The sequence below is a fragment of the Phragmites australis genome, chromosome 10, assembly GCF_958298935.1.
Source record: "Phragmites australis chromosome 10, lpPhrAust1.1, whole genome shotgun sequence".
Classification (NCBI taxonomy): Eukaryota; Viridiplantae; Streptophyta; class Magnoliopsida; order Poales; family Poaceae; genus Phragmites; species Phragmites australis.
This window is the reverse complement of record NC_084930.1, coordinates 16146272-16173371: the sequence shown is the minus strand read 5'-3', so window position 1 is coordinate 16173371 and position 27100 is coordinate 16146272. Positions and strand designations below refer to the sequence as shown.

Below are 27100 nucleotides of genomic sequence, written 5' to 3'. Positions count from 1 at the left end.
GTACCCGTGGTGAACAGTATTTTGAATTTCAATTTCCCTCCTATCTTATTTGTTCAAAATAGTAATATTTTGTTACTAAAAAATTCTAAAACTTTTTATATGTGTTCCATAATTCATGTGCAACCTATTTTAATTGAATTTACCCAAAAATTATATGTAGAATTTAAACTAAAATGCTAAAAAAAAGTTACTTTTATAACTTCTAACAATTGTTAGAGTCTTAAATAAATTTTTAAAAAGCTGGTAAAATTCACTAATATTCTTCTTATGTGATGTGATAATTTCTAAAATTATTTTCAGCACTAGGTTTATATATGTTTGAATTCAAATTAAGTTAAAAGAAGAATATCATATGAAATTATAAAAATACATATAAATGGTGCATTACAAAGGAACTCACTTTTTTACCACATAATATAGGGCTGAAAATAATTTTAGAAATTATCACATCACATAAGAAGAATATTAGTGAATTTTACCAGATTTTTAGAAATTTATTTGAGACACTAACAATTGTTAGAAGTTATAAAAGTAGACTTTTTTTGGAGAATTTTAGTTCAAATTCTACACATGATTTTTGGGTAAATTCAATTAAAATGGATTTCACATGGATTATGCATCACGTACAAAAAATTTTAGAACTTTTTTAGCAACAGAACATCACTATTTTCAACCTATAAGATAAGAGAGAAATTGAAATTCAGAGTACTGTTCACCGCGGGGGGGTACTGTTCATGCAAAGGCCTCTATGAGAGGGTGTTAAACTACGGACCGATTGCTTACCCTTCTCTCAGGGGGCGGTAAGCTTAACCGCTTTATGAGAGAACAGTAGGTATATATTTTCACAAATCTTTTCATCTTAGATATATTTAAATAAATTTTTATGTTAAAAAATATAAAAATAAAAAAAGCTCTTACATGGAGGAGGATGTGGACGACTAGTGCGGAGATGCAATCGACGGTGACTGCGGTGACGCGTGAGGCGATGAGATCCGATCGAACGCAGTTTTAGCGATTGTACCGCGGTGAGGAGTCGGCAATTTGTGCGAGGGGATCGAGAGACTGCGCAACCTGATGACAGGGCGCTCGAATCAACTGGCTCGGGAGAGGAAACGAGAGGAGATGAATTAAATGAAGCATATAATATGTAAGGTAAATAAAAGTGATTGATAGTATTTTTAGAAAAAATAGAATTTAATTTTACACGATGACCGTTTGATAAATTTGGATGGACGATGAAGATCATTTAGATCTGTTACAACTGGTGAATTATATAGGATATAGACATAAATGAATTTCTCTTTTTTTTTCTCCTTGTATAAGTAGTATTTTAATTTTAAATTTTGTGGGATGCTAGAAGACATTATACTCTATATTAGAAAAATATTACATTTTTGCCCTTTATTTTCATACATTTTTGTACCTCACGATTTGAAACCGTATCAAGTAATTCTAGCCTATGAATATAATAAAGAAAAATTCTATTTTTTTAACATAGGGTTTAATGTATTGTGTCATAAAAAAAATATAAATCTAAAACAAAACTTTTACAAGGAGGAACAAATAAGACAAATTTTATCGAGGTAAATTGACCATATATGAATAACACAGTGGAAGAGATTGTTGTGGTTTTGAACAAGTTTTTGTTTTTCAATGAACGTGTACTCCAGCCGGCCTTCACAACCACATTGGGTAACCTCATAGACTATCCCTAACAATATTTTCTTCATTTCACTCCCTTCCTGATTCCTTTTCTTATTTTCATTCCCTTTATTTTCTCTCATCTCCAACAGCTTCCCTTCGAAGGGAATCGCGAAGGGAAAGGAGAGACAATTCCGATCTGGAGGGAATGACCCTGAGAATCCTTTCGCGACGAAAATTGTGAAAGAAATTCGTCAGAGCGCTTAACCTTCTGAAGGGAAACAGTTGGACACAGTCTTAGCAACCTCTCCCGTCCGACCCTTGACGCGCTTCGTCCCACGGTGGTTGAGTCAAGCCGCAACGCGTAGCCCCTCCAGCCCATCTCTCGCTCTCCTCCCCACAAACCCTAGAGCGGCGGCACGCCGCAGCACGCGCAGCGAGATGCGGCCGCGCGGCAGGGGCAACGACGCGGACGACGACGACGAGTACGAGGACACCACGCCGCCGCGGAGCATGACGGAGGCCGAGACCGACCCGGCTCCCGCGCCCGCGCGCGCCCCTCTCAGCAGCCTCGTCGTCAGGCCCCCGCCGCCGCCGCAGGAGAACGGAAGATCCTCCCCGCCCTCCGCCGCCGACCGCGCCGCTCTTTCGTCCTCCCCCGCCGACGGCAGCCTCCGCCGCGTGTCACCACCCCCGCGCCGCCGGCATGGGTTCTCGCCACCGGACACCCGTGAGTCGGAGAGGCGCCGGTCGCCGCCTCCCCTGGAGAGGCGGCGTCTTGCGAGCCCCCCACCCCAGCGCCGCCGCTTCAGCCTGCCCAGGTTCCAGCCTTCTCGGCCTCCTCGCTTCCACGACGAGCCGCTAGGTCTGTTGGACACCCAACCCTTGAATCTTTATTTTTTTATCTAATATTCTGTTTGCGAATTCTGTGAATCTATTTTGTTGATTTACATTTTCTTTGGATGGTCTGTAGGATTTTAAGGACTTCTTTTGTACTGTCTTGCTGACTTCACACGCTATTGTTTACTTTATTTCTGACTTCACACGCTATTGTTTACTTTATTTTTTCTATTTAGATTATCTCGATTTATTACGCATTGAGTGCCCATACATGAGTAGGTGGTTTCGTATCTTGAAATTGGATGTAGATTTTTTATTACAATTAGATGTATTGTGATATTCCTTTCTTTGTATTGGTTGCAATATTTGATTACAATTAGCTCTGTGTTAATATATGTGGAAGAATTGTTATGCTATGCAAGCATTTATTGCTATTAACCTACGCCATGGCTGTTTAAGTAGCATTAGTTTTTATTTTGTTTAAGGCTTTCGATTATGTTTGTAAAGATTACAAAACTGCAACTTTGATTGAATGATTTTTTTGTTTTGTTGAAATGTGTCAATGGTGGTGGAAGTTGAAAGCTACATGATATGTTTTGACCTCAGAAGATTTCGGTCCCGTTACTTTTACTGTTATTTTGATTGGCACAGTTTAAAATACACAATGCTGACTATTTCTTTTTCTATTCATGTTTTAGAAAAATTATATTGGAAATTAAATGATGTGAAGATAGTTTTTATGGCAAATCTACCAATATGGCTTTTTATGTGACAAATCTAAATACTTATATGTGCTTTAGTGATCAAAGTTAAAAGGTGACTGCATGCATTATAGAACAACAAACAAAAGAGGCCACAGATAGTATTATTTTCAGTGAGCAATCATACATTTGAGGTTGTTATTGTAAGTGGTCTTGTTGCACCTATCAATTGCTATTTGAGTAATCTTTGATTGTTCTGAACCTTTTGACCTATACAATACTTCTATGGTTCATGTTGCTTGCTAGCATCATTAGGAAATGATCTAGCAGGCCTCCATTCAGAGAATGTATATAATGATGTTATTTTTGCATGTATCATGTGCATGAAGCCAAAGGGGACAGCTGCCATGATAGCTGGGTTCTCATTTCCCATTAGTTTGATGTCAAGCATGTTTCAACCACCATTCCATGATTCTTTTTATCAATAGGTGTTATGTAATGTGCATACCTAGAGAATTGACCCCTGTACGAACTGTTTTTCTTTTCTGTTTTGGTTTCATCAATGTATAACTCTATTTTTTTTTAGCATTTCATTAAGTAGATTGCTCATCATCTTAAAATTCTGGTATGCAAGATCTAGCATTTATGAAACTGGGATTTAGTACAATTAAGATTTTTTATTAACTTACCTTAGCTTTTGAATATTGTATGTTTTCATTCATGATCATTTCACGCATAGTTTGTAATCATATTACTATTACCAAATGAGATGCATTGTCGTAGCATTGATTTCATCAACGTTTTACTATATTCTCTGTGTTTGAGCCACATCTCACCCGCTATAACTGCTAAATAGTTTAATTTATGTAAGCCTGCTGTATATGAATATTTTTAATTATTGAAGCACCATATCTAGGAAAATAACACACACAGTGTGAATGTCTGAACCACCTGATATGCTTGAGAAATTGTAAATATCTTCTAATTCTTTGCTGGCTTGGATGTTCAGTGTAATGGCTAAGCACTGCAAGCTCCACTAAACATCAAACGAAGTATGGAACTTACTGTTCTACTGTAACAGTTTCCAACTTGTCTGGCTTGGGTGCTGCCATTGCTTTTCAAGATGGGACATAAATGTTGATGCTTTGGTACCGGGTTATATATTGCTCTGTCTGATGGTTTATATTATTTGCTGGGCATACGGTATGGAAGCATTCTGCCTTCCTGATTCAAATATTGTGAAAAGGCAGTCACATTTGCATGTGCAGTATGGTATACTCTGAAAAGGTTTGAAGTGTTGTGATAACAAGGAATGAGATGGACTTCAGGCTTGAAGTCATATCAACACAGCTGTGGCATGCAAGTGTTTGGAGGGTTGCGTGAGAACTATGAAAATTGGAATTAGCTTGGAACATGAATATATAGGTACTCCGATTCAAATGTAGTCAGTTGGTTCTTGCTGTCATCAATACTTGAACCATTGAGCTTTTGAGATCAAGGCTGAGATGGACTTGAGGTGTTATTCAGGAAGAGGAGCTGGTTAAGTGCTTGTGTTTAGTGGTTATTTAAGAACTAAAATTCCTGAGTTTGTTGAAGTTAATTTGGAACATGGATATGTAGAGACTCATACTATGAATCTGAAGCTGGCCAACATGCCCGAGTTTTTGATATCTTCTGATCACTGCATAATGGCCAATTCATTGGGTACATTTTAGAAATAGGACCATGCCATTTTTGTTAGAGCCTTAGAGGACAGGATAATGTTGTTGAGACAAGAAAGTAACTGGGTGCTGCAGAGACTGTTTTGCAGTTGTATTGCCGAGCACACTCACATCTTGATGTCTTGAAGCATCAAGGGATGTACACATTGCCTCAATATTGGGTTGTCTCAGTTGCCATGTGGGACACTCAAAAGATCACTTTTCTCCAAGACACTGCACGCTAATAAGCTGAAGCGCCTTTTATGGGTGAAAAAGCAAAAGCAAAGAGTTGACTTGGTAAGTTTTAAGGGAACATGGCTTGGTAACATTCAGTCGCATAGAATGCCTGGTTAGGTTCCCATGGACGATTAGTTGATGTGTGATGGTTGCATAACCTTATGAAATGATGTGGAGGGAGAAGTACCTTGTCAGTGGGCTGACCCGCCTGAGTCTACTATTTGATACCAACGACAAACTGCTTCAATGGTCTACTTATCACTTAGTTATGACCTGGCAATTGTTTGAGTGCTACTTTAACTTGCATGGAATTGTGGGATGTTATTGGCTAAAGGAACTAAGATTTTCATTGCAACATCCAATTCCAATCTTTGGATGTGTAGCTACTAACTACACTGTGAACCGTGGAGGAGAGGTAGTTCATTTTCAGTTGGGCTGCAGTTGCAATGGTATTTTCCGCTCATATATTTTGCCTTCACAATTACGATCTCTTTTGACATTTGGGGAGTAGCTTTGTTGAAAGTAGTTCTGAAGTGATTGCCTATTTCAGTTCCATGTGGCTAGTGTAAGCATTCCTAGCTGATTGTTTAACTGTCTGTCTTTTAGTGCTGATTTGGATTTTTTATTACTTCCTTTTCAGGATATAGAATGCATTCTGGCCCTTCACCACCGCGGCCGCGCAGACAAGAAGCCAGCATTTTTGATGATGCTGTTGGTCCACGTTACACCCGTGGATATCAAGGGGATGGTAGAGGACGTGCAAGGTTCCGAGAGGGTTCTCCACCATATGGAAGAGGGAGCAGATCATATGGGAGGGGCTATAGTGCTCCTGGAAAGGAGTTCATTAATATTGATGGAGAATATGTTCACAGGAATGATCCAAATTTGTCACCAAGAGAAGGCGATTGGATATGCCAGATTCCAAAGTAATTTTTTAGTTTATCAACATTACTGCATTTATATTCTTAGTTTATCTTGATGTTTCTAACTTTCTTCTTGCTTTTCATGTCAGTTGTGGAAATCTCAATTTCGCTCGACGCACTCACTGTAACAACTGCAACAAGTCCCGCTATGCACCTGAAATATATGAACCTAGCCACAGCCCTCGCAGGGGTTACATCAGCCCTCCACGAGGGCCTCAAAGGATTGTTGGTCCACCAGGTGACCGTGCCCCTCCAAGAGAGATGACCAGGTACAGATCACCACCTCATGGTTGGGGTGTTGATGATCCTAGGGGATATGCAGCTCGATCCCCTCCAGATCGTGCAGGACGATTTACAGAGCCATCACTTAAGGAAAGAATGGGCTTCCGCGGTGAGCGTGATCTGAGGGATCGTGCAAAGTTTGAGTGGTCTGCCACTGACGACTACAGTCAGAGGGAACGTCCACATGATGGGTTGTATCCTGACAGGAGTCATCGTCGATCAGGGTCTCCTCGGGGTAACTGGGGAAATGATCTGCGTGACAGAAGCCGGTCTCCCCAGAACAGACCAATGAAGAGCTCTTTCACCGGGAGAGGTCGACCTGATGACTATGCTGATCCATATGTAAACCGAGGCAGGCCTAATCTGGAAGCTGGCCGTGGCCGTGGCCGTGGCCGTGGTGGTTACAGACCAGGAGGTGGTCCATTCCCTGGCGAGGGTCGAGGTGACCGCCATGCTGCTCCTGCTCTCCGTGGTAGGAATGAAGACGGCTACTAAATGAAGGGAAAGCCTAGTTAACCTGGAGCTTGAGAATTGCTGCAGCTTGTAATGTTTAAGAGTCCGTACTTTGTCCTAAACTGTGGTAACTGTGTCGCTTATTTGGACATGCCTGGTTATAATCGACTTCTCTCTTTATACCCGCGGTGTTCAGTGCATCATCACTAAATGGGGAGTTCAGAGATGAACAAGTTCACTATGCTTAACAGTCTGTTGGATGCACATATTGGTCATATGAGCTACTTTGGCCTTTGGTCAAGGCAGAGAAAAGGACGGGTTAATGAGCACAACTGCAGGTTGGCCTGGCTGCTTTCTCGTTACTGCCTTGGTCGGTTGTGAGTTGGCGTTTCTGAATGGTCATCCAATTTTGTAGAGAAGCGTTGGAAGTTGTACGTTGGACTGGGCAGGGCATGTGGGAGCACATTCTTCTCGGCATGTGTTGGTTGCTCGTCTTGCGGCTGTGCATCGCGTTGATGCGCGCTACTGATCAGGTTTAATTAGTTAACTTAGAGCTGTATTACCAACGATTGATTTTTGTAATTAGCGGTGAGGTATGACTGGGAGCTAGACAATACGAGGATCAGCTGTTATGAACAATGCTCTAGGATTTAGTAGTTCATAGTGCTGAAGCTCAGTTTTGACTGATAGTTCTTAGTGTTGTTATTGGATTCGATTATGGGCCTACAGCTATTGGAAAACTTCATGGGATTCGATCTGATCTGGGTGACATATCTAGCTGTTATTCTGCTTATGCCTCGTGCAGCCACTGGAGTCTGAAGATGAGATATGCCCCAACGAGCATACAGAGATGACATAGCTGAACGGAATATACTTCAGTATCAGAAGGTACATATTCAGATAAGGTCGTTGTTTTGTGTTAGTGGAATAGTGGTAGGGAGCACGTAACCAGCTTATCGTGCCAAACCATTACACAAGACTTGAGTCTGACTGAGCTAGGGGCCTGCGCCTGTTTATTTGTCGATCATCCGATGAAATTTACCAAATTTTCGGTCACCTCGTCAACCATTAGATCTTTGCCAACTCAACTGTTGTCTTCCTCCCTCGATTTGTCATTGAAAAATAATGATCTTTTCTTTGCCATTACTTTTTCTTTCCTTTCTTTGTGTGCTATCACATTTTTTTCCTCCATGCTATCGCCGTCAACTCTATTACGACGGCGATAGCATATAGAGAAGGAAAAAAACTTATTTTTCATCCCTCGTGTGTCACTATTGTTACCTTCGTTATGACTGCAATGACACTTAGGAGATGAAAAAACTAAGAAAAAAGTTTAATTTTGATCCCTCAACTATTGAGTTGGTTTAAAGATCGTCTCTCATCTTAGAAACTATAAATCTTAAGTCCTCCAAGTCGCGAACCCGTTTCGAGCTCGTCCCTCATACCGTTTTGGCACCGTTCTGAGTGGTTTTGTTCGCTGATGTGGCATAGGAGGGCTAATTCAGCCTCGGTATTTAATCCCCTCCCACTCAAGCTCGCTCGCTCTCCAGGCCAAATCCCTAGTTCTCATTTCCCTTTCTTCCTCTAGGCCGCCATCTTCATAATCCCGCCACCTCACACCATTGTCGGTGTTGCACCATGCAAATCTGGCCGCCGCAGGTCCAGAATCCCGACATTGTTGGAGAATACGTGGGAGTTATGTGCGGATAGAGATTGCTAAGTGAGGGAAAATGTGAGTGCAGCTGCAGCTATATTGTATTGGAGATTTGCATCGATCTGTTCAAACTGAATAAAATAGACCTAGTTAAGCTGCTAGTTTGATTAGTTTCTGCTAGTTTGATTTGTTAAAGCTTATGTGTGATTATTTTAGTTGTCCATAGGTGTAGTGGTGGAGCTTGCATTTTTTACTGTCTAGTGGCACCCATTTTGCCCCATATAGTATTGAGTGAATTCTATATGCTTGTAGGTTGACAGAATGGATATTTTAGACAAGTTGGCAGTGAGATTTCATACAATGGAGAGTTTTTCAATGATGGCAAGGTTAGTGCAGTATTGTGGAGGTTCAGAGGAGATGACATACATTGACAGAGATAAAATATCGTTGATAGAGATAAGAGGCCATCTAGAAGACCACTGCAAGGACATTGATGTTGTCCTTTTGCGTTGGTTGTTCGCTAGCAAGGAGTTATCAAATGGACTAAGAGTACTTTATGATGACAAGGCATGCCAAACAATATCAGATTGCATCACTGATGGTGGTATGGTTGACATTTATGTGGAGTCAGTGGGTCTCCTTGTGGAATCTGATGCTAATGCTAATAAAGAAGACAATTGCGATGATTGGGAGAATGAGATGGAGGCTGGTGAGGCTTTCGGAAGACAAACTGTTGAGCAACCACTAATGTCATCAGAACAAACACATAGGGATATAGCATTTCTCAAGTCATTTTATTCATCTCCATCTTGTTCAAAAGGCAAGAGTATTAGGTCTCCATACACTTGCAAAACCTCTCTGACATCTAAACACATAACTGAAGGCAATGCTGACAAGCAAATAGAGGTTGTCTCAGACAGTGGTTATAGTGACTACCTTCTGGGAGATAATGACAGTTCTGAGGAAGATGAAGAAGCTTTGGAGAACCTGACAAAGTATATGGAGTTCAAGAAGAAGTTCAAGGAGGGAGAATACATGGTACATGTGGATCCTCAAGGTGTTGAAGCAATCACCAAAAAGGTCTTGGAGAAAATGCTACTGGATCAACAAACAGTTGTCTTCCATGAGTACAGTGACACTTCATATTTTTCATCTAGTGAAGAAGAAGATATTTATGATGAATAAGGCAATGATGGTGAACTGGTGAGAAGGAAGCCAAGGTATCCAAGGTTTAACAAGAAGGCATCCATTCCTACTTTCAAACTGGGCATGACTTTTAGAGAAAATGAGCAGTTTATAAAGGTGAGAAAGTATGGTCTAGCTAAAAGGAAGGTCATCGAATTTGCTAAGAATGATCTAAAGAGGGTGAGGGACAAATGTGACTGGGCAAATTTCCCATGGTTCATCCTATTACAGATACAAGCAGAACTAAAGGATGGCATGTCGTTACTTTTAGATATGAGCATAGTTGTCCACCAGGGAGGGATAATTCATTAGTGACAGCAAGAAGGATTGTAGAAAAGTTTGAGACATCCATAATGGCCAATACAGCTTGGAAGATTGAGCATATGAAGCAAACAAGGAAAGAGGTGATGCTTGCCGATGTTAGCATACAAAGTGCAAGAGAGCCAAGTCCATTATCATGCACAAGTTGTTGGACTCAATGAAAGTGCAGTATGCAAGGTTGTTTGGTTACCAAGAAGAGATGTTGAGGAGCAATCTAGGTAGCACTATGATTGTTAAGTTCCATCCAGACAACACATATGATGTATTTGAAAAAATGTACATCTATCTTGATGCCTGTAAAAAAGGTTTCCTTATAGGATGCAGGAAAGTAATTGGACTAGATGGATGTTTCTTTAAGGGTCATACCACTGGAGAATTGATTTGTGCCTTGGACATAAATTAGGAATAATCAAATGTACCCAATATCTTGGGTTGTCGTTGAGAAGGAAACCAATGAATCTTGAGATTGGTTATGTGATATTCTATGCAGGGACCTGTAGCTAGGTGATGGTGAAGGATGGGTTATCATCTCAGACCAACAGACAGGACTAATCAATGTTGTAGAGAAATGGGTGCCACAAGTTGAGCATAGGATATGTGCTAGACACATCTATGCAAATTGGAGGAAGATGTTCAAGGACAGGAAGTTGCAGAAGAAGTTTTGGAAATATGCAAAATCTCCATGTGTTAATCTCTTCAACTATCATAAGACAAAGCTGGCTGAAGACACACCTGCAGGGGTAGAGGAAATCATGAAAACTGATCCAAAGCATTGGAGTAAAGCATGGTTTAGACTTGGATCAAATTGTGACTTAGTTGAGAACAACATGTGTGAGAGTTTCAATCACTCCATTACTAAGCCAAGGTTCCTCCCTATCATTAGTATGCTAGAGTGGATCGGGAGAAAAGTGATGGTAAGTATCCAAGTCAACTTGAGGAAGGCATAAAAGTGGATAAGAATAGTAAGTAACAATGTTGAATGTAAGTACCAATATTGAATATAAGTATTGGCACAACAATTAAGAATGTAAGTACTAATACTGAATGTAAGTACTAGCACAAGAATCCACCAGTTACTGAGTTTGCATATATCCTTTTGTGCGGCCTGAAATCTCAAACCATAGGATAGTCATGACTACTACAAGGGCCAGAGTCTCCACACACCAAGGAGGAACTGCTTCTGATAATCTAGAGGCCAATATGCCAACTAGAGCAAGTTTAAGGGTGAACATTTCTGTCACCTCTGGTTCTGCATCTGCTCAAGTCCATGCCCAGGAACCCAGCCACGTCCAAGGCTTCTGCCATCTTCTAGTACACAATGATCTAGTTCACTTGCTTTTATATGTGTGATGTGGCCAATGTGACTTATCATACCTAAATGTTAAAATGCCAAAACAAGTTAAGTGTAGAATCGAATTCTAACAGCATGATGTAAACATGTTATCCTTAAAAGTCATAGGCTCGGACAAGACGGTGGTCCCTGAAATGTACGAGATGTTGCTTAGAGGGGGGGGGGGTGAATAGGCGATTCCTGCAATTTAAAAACTTGACAGCGGATAACTGGATCCGAATACTACGGGTTAATCTGGAGACTCCGGGTTATACAGAACCTGGATACTCTGGATTATACAGGAAATCAAAACTGAATAACTGTTGAGTAAATCTAAGTGATTCCAAGGGTTACCACAAGTTCTAGAGGAGGTCTAAGTACCTTATCACCAACACTCTGCAGTCACAAGCACACTAACGAGTAGATCGGAAAAAATCCCTAAATATTAACTAAAGCAAGTTAATGTGCAACAAAATAAAATGGACAAGAATTTGTTTCTAAAGTTCGACTACTTCACAAAGAGGTGCCTACGTCTCTGTTGAGGAGCTCATAGAGAGCCGGGTCTTTTCCAACCCTTTCCTCTCCCAAGCGACCACAAAGATCAAGCGAGGGTTCTTACTCAAATCAACGAGGGTAACACAAACTTCCCGCGACACTCCAAAAATTTGGGTGCTCTCCAGGTGTTGCCTTGCCGTCTAGGAGCTCACAGCTCCAAGAGAAAAGAATGCAAATCAAAAGCCCGTTGACGACCTCAAGTGCTCAAAAATGGAATTTTTGCTTTCTAGCACTCAATCTCACTTCACAAACCCTAATCTCCAAATCTTGCACAAATTTGAGATCTATAGGAGTTAGGGAGGCTATTGGATGGCTTTGGAAGTATGTGTGCACGAGTTGGTTACAGTCTATTTTGAACTGACCCAGAGTATCCGAGTTCACCCGGAGACTATGGGTAACACACGAAGACTTAGGCAAAATCATTGTCCGGAGCCTCTCTGGAGGGTCCAGAGACATCAGGACCCGGAGTATCCGGGCCAACCCGGAGACTCTGGGTAACACACTTAAGGCCTACTCGAGACTCTCTAGCGGAGTCTCACTCGGAGACTCCGGCCACGAACAGAACTCTGGAGTATCCGGGCTACTCTGAGTTAAGCACACAAGGCTTTACCCGAGACTCGCTGGCGGAGTCTCACTCGGAGACTCTGGTCGCATCCAGAACACCGGAGTATCCAGGCCAACCCGGAGACTCCGGGTTGAGCACACACGGCTTTACCCGAGACTCGCTGGTGGAGTCTCACTCGGAGGTTCCGTCTACTAACAGAACCCCGGAGTATTCAGGCCAACCCAGAGACTCCAGGTTGAGTTTCTTCGACTCAAACCAAGACTCTCCGGGTAACTGGATAGAGTCCAGAGTATCCGGGCTAACTTGGAGACTCCGAGCTCAGACAACAAAAACTATTTCCCAGTGTCTATGAGTGATTGTGTCTGTCATCTTTTGGTCCTAAAAGGATATTTTGAGCACTGAGACATCTTCAAAACTATCAACATGCATCCCTCTTGATAGTACGGCTATCCTTAACTCTAATTCAAAATGAAATAAATTTAAACCTATTGAGTAACTATGCCGCTTCTCTTTTCTTTTTAATGGATGCCAACAACTCTTATCTTAACCAATGGGACTTAAATCTGTTCATAAACTTAGCAAACAATTAGTCCCTTAATCGTTTGTCATCAATAAGCCAAAACCCACTTAAGAGGCCTAGATGCACTTTCAATTTTCCCCTTTTTGGTGATTGATGACAACACGATTAAAGCTTACAAGAAATAATTGAATTAAAGAGTTTTGAATTTTAAGATCTATGGTGAGCTCCCCCTAAATGTGTGTGTTGATTTGAAATTGGAGTTTGAGATCAAATGCACATATTTAAAGAAATTTTGTGAGAGCTCCCCCTATATCTTAGAATCCGTGGGGTGTAAGTGTGTGAACATGATAGTACGTGATGCATATGACAATATAAATCACAAACAAAAGAAAGAGAGAAACAAACATCAAAGCATCTCATGGCATCACACTAGCACACATTTAATTAACTTACAAATACAAATTTAACAACTACCACACCACACATAGTTCATCACAAATAGATACAAATATCTTATATGTCCAACGGAAAGATAAAGACTCGAAGAGATAAATGGGAGAAGATGAACAGTCTAAGAGATTACATTATCTCCCCCTTTGGCATCAAGCACCAAAAAGAAAGAGAAGCAACAAATAGAAACTAATCACTGTCCGCTGCGAAGTCCTCATCGCCATCATCATTGGAACCATCATTGTTGTCTAGAGAGTTGTCCTCGGCTCCTTGCACATGTTCTTCTTTTGTCTCCTCAGCATCATCATCTTGGACATGAGAGGTCCCAGCTGCAGCTGATTGTGCCTCATCATATCATGCCCAAGGGTTTTCAAATGCTGCTGGTTCACTCACTTCTTCTTCTGAGGCAAGTGGAGAGCAAGGAGGCTCAATCCTCAAGTTGGCATAAATAGCTTTCTACCTCTCTTCTATCTTCCTTAATCTCATATTTGTTTTTCCTTGTGCTCTTTGATCTTGATGGCATTGTGAGTGCACACTTTGAAAATTGCCTTGAGAGCTCTTTTTATGAAAGATGGAGAGCTATGCGAGGAAGACATACGTTGTCAAGCTTGCCTGTGAGCACTTGGAGCTGTAGGAGGAGGTGAAGGAGGAGGTGTGGCTGATCTATTGCTCACCAACCTCATTCTGTAAGGCTCATGCTTCACTTCCTTGAAAAAGTTTTTCTGGGAGATTCTTTCAATCATGAACATCATATAGGGAGCATATGGGCAGCTTTTGCTGGGAGTATGAGATGTTGTGTGCATTTCTTCCTAAATAAAATCAATCGCACTGAAGGGATCTCCTTCATTGGACATTCTTGCAAGAAGATTTCTTGAAATTCCTTGTACAGTGATGGCATCTCCACTTTTAGGAGCCAAAGTGACCCTAAACAATGAGTTCATGCATTTATAGAAAGGCCTCAAGCCGGTGACCATGCCATGAACTACTCTTTCGTGATCCGAATACATGAAATCCATGTATTTTGCTGAGAGTTGATTTTCAATATGGATCTTAGTCTTCTGAGTGTTGCAGATGTCAAAGCCAAAAACATGAGCAAAGGCTCGATAGAAGATTTCATACTTTTCTCCTTCGATAGTCCAAAATATGGATTGGTTCTCTTCCCGGTCATACCAGAGTGTAGTGTAGAATTGAGCAATTACTTCTTCACTATAGTCATATCTCAGACCCATGATGGACTTGATTCTTTTGTGGTCACAAGCTAAAATCACCTCATTGAAAGTTGGATCATTTTTGTTGGCCATGTAGTCCCAATCAATCCATTGCATATGAGTGATTGACTTCTTGTTTGTAAGGATCACTGTTTCATGAAAGTCACTCCAGAAACGATGATCAGATACATTCTTCACATACTGAAAAGGGTCCTCATATCTCTTTTTCTTGACTCTACTTGCCCTCTTCATGCAATTAACCACTTGCTTTGGCATGTTATTTGTTGTGTGAAGTCTACTGGGTCGATGAAGCTTCAAAGGACTCATCATTGGAGCTTCTTCTTCTTCAATTTCTTCATGATGTTGACTCCAAGAGCCAGAAGCAGCAGCTTTCCCTTTTCCTCTATCTTCCATTGCACCTCTTCCTCTACCTCTCATAGCTTGTATCTTTGATCTCCAATGAGTTGAAGTTGTTGTGGGAACATGCTCATTAATATGAATCCTTGTTGATGAGCGACGTACTTTCTGAACAACTGATCGAGATCGACCAAGATCACTCCCATGGCCACTGCCATTGCTACTCTCACTTCCTTCTGCTTGATGTGGAGAAGATTGGGTAAGCGGATCAAACTTCACTTTAGTTCTTCTTTGATAAGCGTTGCCCTTGTATTGTCCCATCGTTACAAATCCTGAGGCAGACCAGAGGATGAACATATTAAGATACTAGAAAGATTGCTCACGAAGGAATCGATGAAATAGGCTTTTGCAGAAAAAATTCACTAACCCGGAGTATCCGGGTGAACCCGGAAACTCCGGGTAACCGACTCCTGAGCAAGAATTTAGGGTATGAGAGATTGGAGCAAGGCATTGCGAAATCCTTTGAGTATGTGATACTATGATGTAAATGAAATATATCTACCAAAGGAATCGAACTCTAGATCGAGGATTTGAGAGATCGGGAGAAAGAGTTCTTGAAATACCTTTTTAGGGCAAAAATACCACCAACGATCGATCCGGAGGGAACCTCAGAGAATCTGGCCTAGAGTTGAGATATATTTGAAGAAAAACTTGCAAAATCCTTGGAGGATGCTTGAAATCGCGAGAGAAGGATTTTCATGGAAAGGGAGAGATGAAATAGGTATTTTGGGGTTGAATAGGAGGTGTGCTGCTCGAGGAAGGCTAAAAAGCCTGGATGACCCGGAGTATCCGGCCTGACCAGGAGACTTCGGGTTGGAGTTAGGCACGAGACAGAGACTCCTTCCCAGAGGGTAAAGCGGACCCTCCGGGTTGAGTGGCAAGACCCGGAGTATCTAGGTGAACCCAGAGACTCTGGGTTCTATCAACTCAACAGAAAAAGAATTGGTCGTCCAGAATCTGGACACTCCGGATCTATCCGGATACTCCGGGTTCTGGAACTTGACATGATTGAATTTTGAGCTAAGATTTGACAGAGAATTTCGAGAGAAGGATTGTTGTACATATAAGAACTTCTTACTACTTGTGATCAGCCAACAAATAATAATACATAACAATGATCACAAGTAGCAAGCTATCATCAAAAGATCAAGAATCAAAAGACTTTTTAAAATAGCAAACAAGAAGATTTTCGCAAAAATCTAGCTACCAAAACTATAAAGCTACAATAGTCAATTGCATTCAACAAATCAATCCACGTTGCGGGAATCAAGGATGTTTAGCTCATTTCTCAACTCGCAAAACCTTTGCTCATCAAGTGGCTTTATGAGGATATCGGCTAGTTATTTTTCGGTTCTCACATGGCGAATACCGATATCCTCTTTTGTTGAGTGATCTCTTAGGAAGTGGTGACGGATGTCTATATGTTTGGTTCTTGAGTGTTGCATAGGATTATTGGCTATTTTGATGGCACTCTCATTGTCACAAAAAAGTAGGACCTTAGACATGTTGTAGCCATAATCTTTCAATGTTTGTCTTATCCAAAGGAGTTGAGCACAACAAACACCCGCGGTAACATATTCAGCTTCGGTGGTGGACAGGGCTACGGAATTTTATTTCTTTGAAGACCAATACACCAAGGACCTACCCAAGAATTGGCAAGTCCCTGAGATGCTCTTCCTCTTCACCTTGCAACAGGCATAATGAAAATTCGAATAGCTGTAAAGGTCAAAGGATGAACCTTTATGATACCATAAGTCAAGGTAAGGGGTATGAAGCAAATATCTAAGAATCCTCTTAACGGCCACTAAATGACACTCTTTTGGAGTGGCTTGAAATCTTGCACATATGCACACACTAAGCATAATATTGGGCCGAGATGCACAAAAGTAAAGTAAAGAACCAATCATGGAGCGACATACCTTTTGATCCACGGCCTTACCATGTTCATTTAAATCAAGATGTCCATTTGCTTGCATAGGAGTCTTGATGGGTTTGGCATTCTCCAAGTCAAACTTTTTGAGCATGTCTTTGATATACTTTATTTGACATATGAAGGTTCCTTCCTTAAGTTGTTTAATTTGAAATCCTAAGAAGAACTTCAACTTGCCCATCATTGACATCTCAAATCTCTTTGTCATGATCGGACTAAATTCTTCACAAAAACTTTTGTTGGTAGAACCAAATATAATTTTATCGACATATATTTGGCAAACAAATAAATTATTATCTACATTTTTAGTAAAGTGAGTAGAATCAGCTTTACCTATTTCAAAGCTATTTTTAACAAGAAAATTTCTAAGGCATTCATACCATGCTCTAGGTGCTTGCTTAAGCCCGTAGAGTGTCTTATGGAGTTTAAACACATGATGAGGATGTGAGGGATCTTCAAACCTAGGTGGTTGCTCCACATACACCAATTCGGAGATTAGTCCATTAAGAAATACACTTTTCACATCTATTTGATACAACTTGAAATCATGGTGAGTAGCATAGGCAAGTAATAATCGAATAGATTCAAGCCTAGCTACGGGAGCATAAGTCTCACCAAAATCCAAACCTTCTATTTGTGTGAAGTCTTGAGCAACCAACCTTGCCTTATTTCTTGTTACGATTCCATTCACATCTTGCGTATTGCAAAAGACCCATTTAGTGCCAATCACATTTTGATTAGTTCTTTCCACCAGTGACCATATTTCATTTCTTTTAAAGTTGTTGAGTTCTTCTTGCATGGCCATTACCCAATCCGGATCACCAAGTGCTTCTTTCACCTTCGATGGTTCCAAAGAGGAAACAAAAGAGTAGTATTCACAAAAATTTGTAATTCTAGAACGAGTTGTTATCCCCTTTTTGTATATCAATAAGGATATTATCCACCGGGTGACCTCTTTGGATGCTTTGATGAACTCTTGGATGTGGCACCTGGGATTGTGGTCAAATCGCTTCCACTTTATCATCATCAAAGAACTTGTTAGAGTCATCATTAATTTGATCTTGATCTTGAATAGATGTTGATGACTCTACTCGTGTTGATGAAGATGGTTGAGCTTGATCATTGTGATCCATTTGTTGCTCTTAGGGTTCTTGAGGCTTGATTTCACCGATTACCATCTTCTTAATTGCTTCGCTTGGAATTTCTTCATCACCTAAAACATTAGGATCAACTTGCTCCACTTGGGAGCTGTTAGATTCATCAAATGTCACATCACGCGCGATTTCAACACAACCAGAAGTTTTGTTGAAGACACGGTAGGCGTAGGCATTTGATCCATAACCAAGCATAAAACCTTCATTTACTTTAGGAGCAAATTTAAAACTTTTAGCCTTTTTATTTAGAGTAAAGCATTTACTACCAAAGACTCTAAAGTAAGATACATTGGGTTTTTTACTGGTTAGAAACTTGTAGGTGGTCTTCTTCAAAATCTTGTGAAGCTATAAACGTTTGATGGCATGGCATGCGGTGTTGACAGCTTCCGTCCAAAATTGATCTGAGATCTTGTATTCATCAAGCATTGTCCTTGCCGACTCTATGAGAGTCCTATTCTTCCTTTGACAACTCCATTTTGTTGAGGGGAGTAAGGTGCCGAGAACTCATGCTTGATCCCTTCTTCATTAAGAAATTCTTCAACTTATGTGTTCTTGAATTCACTTCCGTTGTCGCTTCTCACTCTTTTTATCTTCACGTCAAACTCGTTTTGAGCCCTTCTCACGAATTTCTTAAATATGGCTTGTGTTTCACTCTTATCATGCAAAAGAATACACAAGTAAAACGAGAATAATCATCAATAATAACTAAGCCATATTTATTACCACCAATACTTCTGTAGGCGATTGGTCGAAATAAATCCATGTGTAGAAGTTCCAATGCCCTTGTGGTTGTCATTACATTCTTGGCGGGGTGAGGAGCTCCAATTTGCTTTGCCGCTTGACAAGCGCTGCAAATTCTATCTTTCTCAAAAGAAACAGTTGTTAGTCCTAGGATGCCAATATGGGCTAGTCGGCGATGCCAAAGGTAACCCATGCTAGACTTAGCAATCAAGAAATTTTTAGGCCTCACTTCATCCATTGAAAAATCAACAAGCTAAAGTTTACCCTTCAACCTACTGGTGAAAGCTATTGAGGCATCATCCCTTCTAGAGACGGTCACACCCTTATTGGTAAAAAGACAATTATATTCTATTTCACAGAGTTATGAAATGGATAACAAATTGTAACTAAGAGATTTAACTAGCAAGACATTTTAAATGGAATGATCATTTGAGATGGCAATTTTACCTAAACCAATTACCTCTCCTTTTCCATCATCACCAAATATGATATTTTCATGTCCTCCATCTTCTTCAAATGATGAGAACATACCCATTTCTCCGGTCATATGATATGTGCAACCGCTATCAAGCACCCAACTTGATCCACCGGAGTAGTATGCCTACAAAACATCTTTAAGCTTTTGCTTTAGGTACCTAAATTTGTTTGGGTCCTTTCATGTTAGTGACAAGTACTTTTGGTACCCACACACTCCTTTTTATAACTCTATTTTTTTGTGCGGGCACCAACATATAGAGCAACCATTTTACCACGGTGGTTCCTCTTGAGCATATAAGAAGCATAGAAAGTAAATTGTGGAGAATGAGTCTTCAGTTGCTTTGCTTGAGAGATATGATCAACTTGCTTGCCTCCCTTGATGAATTTGAGGCACTCCTTGCCATTGATCACTACACGCTTATTTATCTTACTTGTATACATGTCAAACCCAAGACCTCTCTTTTGCTTGTTATCCTTGGTCTAAATGGTCTTGTATAGTGCATCTTTGGACTTGTAAGTTTTGATGCATCTATACTTAACCAAAACATTTAGTATCTCATTTTCCTTTTGTAATACTTGCAAAGATTCAACATTAGTAATACAAGCATTTATATCAACATTATAGCACTGAGAGCAACCATTACTAGTGGAGGCACTAGAGAGTAAGTTTGCATCGTTAGAGATGGATGTGCTATTCTTAAGAGTATCAATTTGCATTTCAAGAGTCTTATGAGTTTCATCCAAACATGATAGTTTCTCTTGAAGTGTAGAATTTTTACTCTCAAGACTAGTAATAGAGACATTGGCCAAATCAAGACATTTGGTGAATTTCTCAACCTTCTCCTTCTCTTTAACAAGGATCTCCTCAAGTTCAAGGTTTCTCTCCTTTTCAAGGATGAGAAAATCCTCTTGCTTCTTGAGGATCTCTCTCTTGACTCTCTATTGTTTCCATGAGCTCTTTTAATTTAGACATGGTATTTTTGCTAAGACCTTTAAATATGCTTTCACTACCACTATCACTATCACTATCTAGAAGCTTAGGTTGTGATTTTACCTTGCGCCCTTTCACCATTAGATACTTGGGCGTGTCGTCGTCGCTCATGTCACCAAAAAGTGACTTTGTCGGTATAGGGGCACGAATGGCGATGGTGGCGACTCCTTCATCATCGGAGTCAGAGTCAGAGTTGGAATCCCACTCCTCTCCAATATGAGCTTGACCCGAGTATTTCTTCCTGTGGGTCTTGTATTTGTCCTTCTTAAAAGTCTTATTCTTTTTTTTTCTTCCTTGTCCTTATTCTTCTTGTTAGGACACTCGACGATGAAGTGACCAACTTCACCACACTCATAGCATACCCTCTAGGATGTTCTTTTCTTGGGCATGTCTGTTGGAGCAAGAGTTTGTCTTGCCCCAGTAAGTACGACGAGAGTTTCTTCTAAGGAGGAGACTCAAGCTTGGAGACGAAGTTTAAGAGGAAGGAACACCACAAATGTATTGATGGTAGAAAAAATAGATCGCTCTGGGAGGAGTATCACAACGTGACTTGGTGTGTTTTCACCTTTGTGTCTTTTTTGCTATCTTGCCCATTCTCTGCCCAGAGGACCATGGCCTCCTATTTATAGAGTCATGCATAGCTTGGCATACAAGTTATCATAATGTACAAATATCTGGGATCTGACCGAATTACTGAGCCTTATCCCGGATAACTACTTTCTACCCGATCGGTGGAGATAAATATCCATCATGGTAAATATTGTGGTGCCTGCCCCCTGGGGTGCGATGAGCCGGTCGCCAATTGCGGCTCGGCGCCACACTATCAGGGGTGTCAGGATAGCCTCTATCACGCCAGGGTGTCAGAGCGGCGTCTATTAGCCTATGCTTTTAATGCCAGTCACTTCCTTGCAGGCAAAGCACGACCGGTGGTACTCTTCTGGCAAATCTTTCCTAAGGCCTGCTGACTCATCTTGTAGCCTTTGGGAAGGCAGCCCAAGGCGGGGACCCCGGGAGTCATGGAACCGGGAGGTGAAATCTTTGGGAAGCAGGACTCCGGAAGGCCAACGCTTCAGGAGGCCGAAGCTTCGGAGGACCGAGGCTTCAGGAGGTCAAGTTTTTGGAGGCTGATCCTTCGGGAGACCGAGCCGACTGAGCCAAGGGAAGGCTTCGCATGTACGAAGGGGTACCGTGAAGGGATCTGATGACTTTGGAGTTCGAGCCTTTAACTGAGGGTCCAGAGATCAAGGCTCCGGAGGGACCTGGATGGTAATCTTCAACTATTATCCTCAAGCTAGATTATTTTCCCCCCAACAGTACCCCCTCATTCTTGGGTCCTGATGTTTCAGAGGGGGGAGAGGATGCAGAGGAAAAATCAACCCCAGCCTGGTATAGCATCAAGGATGCCCGATGGCAATTCTCTGTCCTTTAAGAAGTTTTTTTGTTTTAGAAACCTTGGACGTCGATGGCGAGCCCAAGGCTGACGGCGTACTGGTGGTGGCGATCTACCCCGGAGCTTGTTGGAGCTATCATGCGCAGCGTAGGGACCCCGGGTTAGAGGGATGTGGATAGATGTGGTGTACTTTCGGGGTCCATGTTGAGACTGATATAGGTTATCCGGATTCGTTTGGTATGGCTCTTCTTGCCCTTTGAGATCGCTAGAGTAGTGGTTATGTGTGGGCTTGGAGGATCCCACGCGTTTGCCTAGTGGGATAAGAAATGCCACTACCGCGCTCTGATTGGACAATGCGGGGGGTCGTTTAGGGTCTTGTGCCCACGCCCGTGTCACGCGCCAAAAGGGGTTTGGGTTATTAATGTGACGGGACGTCCGTTCGAGAAAATGATGCATTCATCATGGAGCGTTGCCACGTGTTGGAGGAAACCCGGATATGCCCCCCCCTAGGTATTCAATGGGGGGACATGGCGGTGTTGGTTCCGCTTCATCTTCCGGGCCTACGTGGCTGCTTGGCCTGGGTATAAAGCTGGAGTTACCCAACTTGAGTCTCCACAGCCCTCGAGCGAGCAGTTATCCTTGACTTGAGTATGGCATCGTCTTCCTCCTTATCCTCTTTGGAGATGTCGATGATCTCGATGGCTTCTTTGGGAGCCGAACCATTTTGGTCGTCAGCAGAGGTGCCGGTGGCCAAGCCGCTTCCATCTCTGCAGCAGAGGTGGTTGCCCATCGCTCCGGCCTGACCTTTGGCCGGGGAGGCCATGCCTGTCAAGATCATCGATATCTCTGATGATGATGAGGAGATCGACTGGGATCTCCTGCAGGGGGAGAGCGAGCAGGAGTTTGTGGAGCTGGCGGCAAAGGAGGAGGCCGGGAAGGCGAGGGAGAAGGCCCCGCTGGTGACCTCATCGGACTCTTCAGCGTCCTTTGACAACTCAGGAGCCGGCTACTATATCGGCTTCCATAGCGGTAGGCCGCAGATGAGGCGCATACACCGTCCCATGCGTGGCCCCTGCCGGAACCCGTAGGAGGTGAACGCGGTCACTGGGATGGCATACTTGGTGACGCCATGATATATCCACATCTCATGGTCAATCATGGCCTTGTCGTGGGCTCATGGCTGAACGTAGTCACCTTGTACTCTTTCTGGCCCTGTTTTGCTCCATAGGGATATGTCTTCTTCGTGGCAATTTATGTATTGTTGCTTCAGTATGTGTCCCCTGGATGTACTAGTTGTTTAATAATATAATATGGACCTTCAGGAACGGTCATGTCTCCTTCTGTATCGGAGTGCGAGGGGATCTTTTGAATGGGTGACCGCATGCGCGCGTATCTTCGTGCCTCCAAACCATGCTTCTTTGTCCTCTTCGAAGGCGATGGCTAGTTTTTCGAACGACCGGGGCACCGAGCCTTCACATAGATGATCGCTGATTTCGTTCCTTCTGGGGGAGAGGTGGCCTCAGGAATTTGGTGGTGATAGAAACGCATGGTAACTAAGGAGAACTGGGTGGAGCAGTGGTGACCTCATCGTCCCCGGTTATTGCGTACTCCTTGGACCTGGCACTGGTAGGGCCTCCTTCCCAATTTATTCTAGATTTCTGACTCAGTGAAGTCCATTTGGAACCTTTGGGGACGAGCTCCAGAGGTGGTCCTTGACCCTTCGGGCTCCTTAGCGACTGCCCGGGTCGAAGGCGATGGTGTGTCGGAGGCGGAGCCGAAGGCTAGGTAGGAGAGGTGGTTCGCGACCCCCCTTGGCCCTTAGATGCTGCCCGGCTTTGGAGGTACTCCGTCCGAAGCCTGACGACAGCGCGTTGGAGGCGAAGCCGAAGGCTAGGTGGGAGAGGTGGTCCGTGACCCCCTTAGCCCTTAGCCGCTGCCCGGCTTCAGAGGTACTCCGTTCGGAGCCTGGCGATGGCGCGTCGGAGGTGAAACCGAAGGCTATGCGGGTGAGGTGGTCCGCGACCCCCTCGGCCCTTAGCCGCTGCACGGCTCCGAAGGTACTCCGTCCGGAGCCTGGCGATAGCGCGTCGAAGGCGCAACCGAAGGCTAGGCGGGAGAGGTGGTCCTCCATCCCCTCAGCCCTTAGCCACTGCCTGGCTCCGGAGGTACTCCGTTCAGAGCTTGACAATGGCACGTCGGAGGTGAAGCCGAAGCCTAGGCGGGAGAGGTGGTCTGCGACCCTCTCGGCCCTTAGCCACTGCCTGGCTCCAGAGGTACTGCGTCCGGAGCCTGGCGACGGCGCATCGGAGGCGAAGCCGAAGGCTAGGTGTGAGAGGTGGTCTGCGACCCCCTCGGCCCTTAACCACTGCCAGGCTCCAGGGGTACTCTGTCCGGAGCCTAGCGACGGCGCATTGGAGGCGAAGCCAAAGGCTAGGCAGTAGAGGTGGTCCACGACCCCCTCAGCCCTTAGCCGCTGCTGCAAATTGCGGTCTCTGCAATGGGCAGTCGAGGGTTCCACTATGTTTCCCGTGCCATGAAGCACGGGCTTTTATTAAATGTTAGTATAACACTCATAAAATGACGTATGAAAAGTGTATTTAAGGGAGATGGTAGGGTAATGATTTTACTTTTTACCATACATGTTTGAGTCACGCGGGTCATACCTTTCCCTGTAGAGAGGGGGATTTTTATACCCCTTTGATCTGTGTGTTGTACTCTATGGAGGCCAGCGGGTTTCGTATCCCTTCGGCACGGAGGCATTTACCTCCAAGATGTCGGGATACTCTTCCTGTTAGGTCTTTTTAGAACCTTTTCGCCCGGCGGAGTTTTCAGAAAGCATCCCCATCGCAGGGGTTTTTGGAAGTCTCTATGTTTTGCTGGAGGTTTTGTAAGGCTCTCCATTGTGCGGAGGTTTGGTAAAGCTCTCCGTTTTTTGCCAGAGGTTTGGTAAAACTCTCTATTTTTACCCGAGGTTTGGTAAAGCTCTCTATTGTTACCGGAGGTTTGGTGAAGCTCTCCGTTGTGCGGAGGTTTTGTAAGACTCTCCGTTTTTGTTGGAGGTTTTGTAAGACTCTCCGTTTTTGTCGAAGGTTTTGTAAAGTTCTCTGTTTTTGCTAGAGGTTTGTAAGACTCTCCATTTTTATTAGAGGTTTTGTAAGACTCTCCGTTTTTGTCGGAGATTTTGTAAAGTTCCTCGTTTTTGTCAAAGGTTTGTAAGACTCTCCGTTTTTGTCGAAGGTTTTTGTAAGACTCACAGTTTTTGTCGGAGGCTTTGTAAAGTTCTCCGTTTTTGCCGGAAGTTTTGTAAGACTCTCCGTTTTTGTCAGAGGTTTTTGTAAGGTTCTCCGTTTTTACCGGAGGTTTTTGTAAAGTTCTCCGTTTTTTCTGAGGTTTGTAAGACTCTCCATTTTTGTAAGGTTCTCCGTTTTTGCCAGAGGTTTTTTTAAGGTTCTCCGTTTTTGCTGGAGGTTTGTAAGACTCCTTTGCATGTATTAATGCCGAAGGTCCTACACACTATCGGAGCTACGCAATACCTTCCAGGAAACCTAGGCAGTCTTGCCTTCCAGGTGACCTAGGCATGCTACGCCCGCGGTGTGTAGGCTTGTCATGCTCCTGAGGAAATGCCTAGGGTGCACCGCAACACTGTCCACCAAGGATGTGCCCTGTTGTGTGGCATTTATACGACCAAAGCTATGCAATGCCTTCCAGGGCACTCTGGGCATAATCTGCCTTGCAGGTTACCTAGGCACAAGCGATGCCCGTGGTACATAAGCATGTCGTGCAGAGAGGATTCCTTACGAAAGCATTCCTCAGAGCACCGCATCCTCACATCAGGGCAGTCCCTTGATATGTTGTGTCCACACACTATCGAGGCTACACAATACCTTCTAGGAAACCTAGACAGTCTTGCCTTTCAGGTGACCTAGGCAAGCTACGCCCGCTGTGTGTGGGCTCCACTTCCTACCAGGGAAAAGCCTACCCTCTGGGAAACCTTTTCAGGTGACCTTGGGTTTAGGCAAGCAATGCTTACTGCTGCGTGGGCTTATCACGCCTCTGAAGAAATCCCCTGGGGGCGCCGCAACTACATTACCAAGGAAGTCCCTTGATAACCAGTATCTACACACTATCGAGGCTACATAAGACCTTCCAGGAAACCTAGGTAGTCTTGCCTTCCAAGTGACCTAGGCATGCAACGCCCGCGGTGTGTAGGCATGTCGTGCAATGAGGATTCCTTGCGACAGCATTCCCGGAGCACCACAACACCGCCACCGAGGACATCCCCCGGTTCGTGGCTTCGACATCCGAGGCTATGCAAATGCCTTCCAGGGCACCCTGGGCATAATCTGCCTTGCAGGTGACATAGGCATAAGCGGCGCCCGCGGTGTGTGGACCTCACTGTCTACCGAGACTACGCAATGCCTTCTAGGAAATCTAAGCAGTCTTGCCTTCCAGCTGATCTAGGCATGCTACGTCCGTGTTATGTGGGCTTGTCACGCCACCCGAAGATGTCCTACGGGTGATGCCGCAACACAGTCTATCAAGGAAAATTCATTGATACGTGACAACTACACTTCCGAGGCCGCACAATGCCTTCCAGGAAACCTGGGCAAACCCGCCCCCCAAGCGACCTAGGCACGATGCGTCTACGGGAGTGTAGGGATTTTGCATGGTTATACTAACTAAGTTTTGCAGTCTACTGTTAGCAATAAGAAGCTAGCAGTAGCGTAGAATATATCTAGGTTATATAACTATTCATGCTGAATGAGAATGTAACTTAAGTTCTATTGCTTCTACCTAGTGGGTATCTATTGAAAAAAGACTTCTAGCAATAAGGTTGGAGGCCTCCAATAGACTCTAACATGGCCGTATGAAAGATGAATCACTAGGTAAACTACTTGGTGGTTAATAGGGGGGCATACCTTTGTAGGAATAAGGCCTCTATTGCGAGGCTTGGTGGCCTCGAAGCCTGTGGCTAGGCTGGGAGAGATGGTGCTTGACCCCCTCAGCCTTTAGCCGTTGCCCGACCCTGCAGGTAATCTGTCCGGAGCCTGGTGATGGCATGTTGGAGGCGTAGTTGAAGGTTAGTAGGGAGAGGCGGTCCTCGACCGCCTCAGCCCTTAGCCGCTGCCCAGCTCCGGAGGTGCTCCATCCGAAGTCTGGCGATGGCGTGTCTGTGACTCAGTTCTCGTTGTTGGACGTGGTACCGTTGGTAGGGTTGGTAGCTATGGTGCAGGGTTAAGGGGCCGGGGATTTGCTCGGGAGTTGGCCCCAGGCCTCCGGACCCTGCGTCATCCTTCTCCCACTCCTTCTGTGGCCAGGTATTCTGCTTGCCTTCCGAGGTAATCCTCCCAGAAGATTATGAGGGTGCGGCAGTCGTAGGTGTTATGGCCGCACCCTGGTCCATGCAGGACGCACCCGTGTGCTTCCAGGGGCGC

At 43.5% G+C, this 27100-nt stretch overlaps 1 protein-coding gene across 4 annotated transcripts; it reads left to right on the top strand.

Moving 5' to 3' along the window:
- Nucleotides 1–1952: 1952 nt before the first annotated feature.
- On the top strand, nt 1953–7537 carry LOC133883702 (uncharacterized). 4 transcript variants are annotated; one of them, XR_009902944.1, is made up of 4 exons: nt 1953–2506; nt 5760–6045; nt 6132–7115; nt 7193–7537. XR_009902944.1 is itself a non-coding variant. In XM_062323121.1 (4 exons), exons 2-4 carry the CDS (start codon nt 5286–5288, stop codon nt 6817–6819), a joined length of 1257 nt encoding a protein of 418 aa, XP_062179105.1. In that variant the 5' UTR covers nt 2368–2506; nt 4192–5285; the 3' UTR covers nt 6820–7537. The 4 variants fall into 4 exon arrangements, 3 of the variants coding, with proteins under 3 accessions (XP_062179103.1, XP_062179105.1, XP_062179104.1); XM_062323121.1 differs by adding an exon at nt 4192–5568 and having other exon boundaries at nt 2368–2506; nt 6132–7537; XM_062323119.1 differs by having other exon boundaries at nt 6132–7537.
- Nucleotides 7538–27100: the final 19563 nt, after the last annotated feature.

What these genes read in the sequence shown, in the direction of transcription:
- LOC133883702 (XM_062323119.1), top strand. Translation starts at nt 2,083, where the DNA reads ATGCGGCCGCGCGGCAGGGGCAACGACGCGGACGACGACGACGAGTAC. An exon ending in CTTCCACGACGAGCCGCTAG is followed by an intron (nt 2,507 to 5,759) that starts GTCTGTTGGACA and finishes CTTCCTTTTCAG; the next exon opens with GATATAGAATGCATTCTGGC. An exon ending in TGGATATGCCAGATTCCAAA is followed by an intron (nt 6,046 to 6,131) that starts GTAATTTTTTAG and finishes TTTTCATGTCAG; the next exon opens with TTGTGGAAATCTCAATTTCG.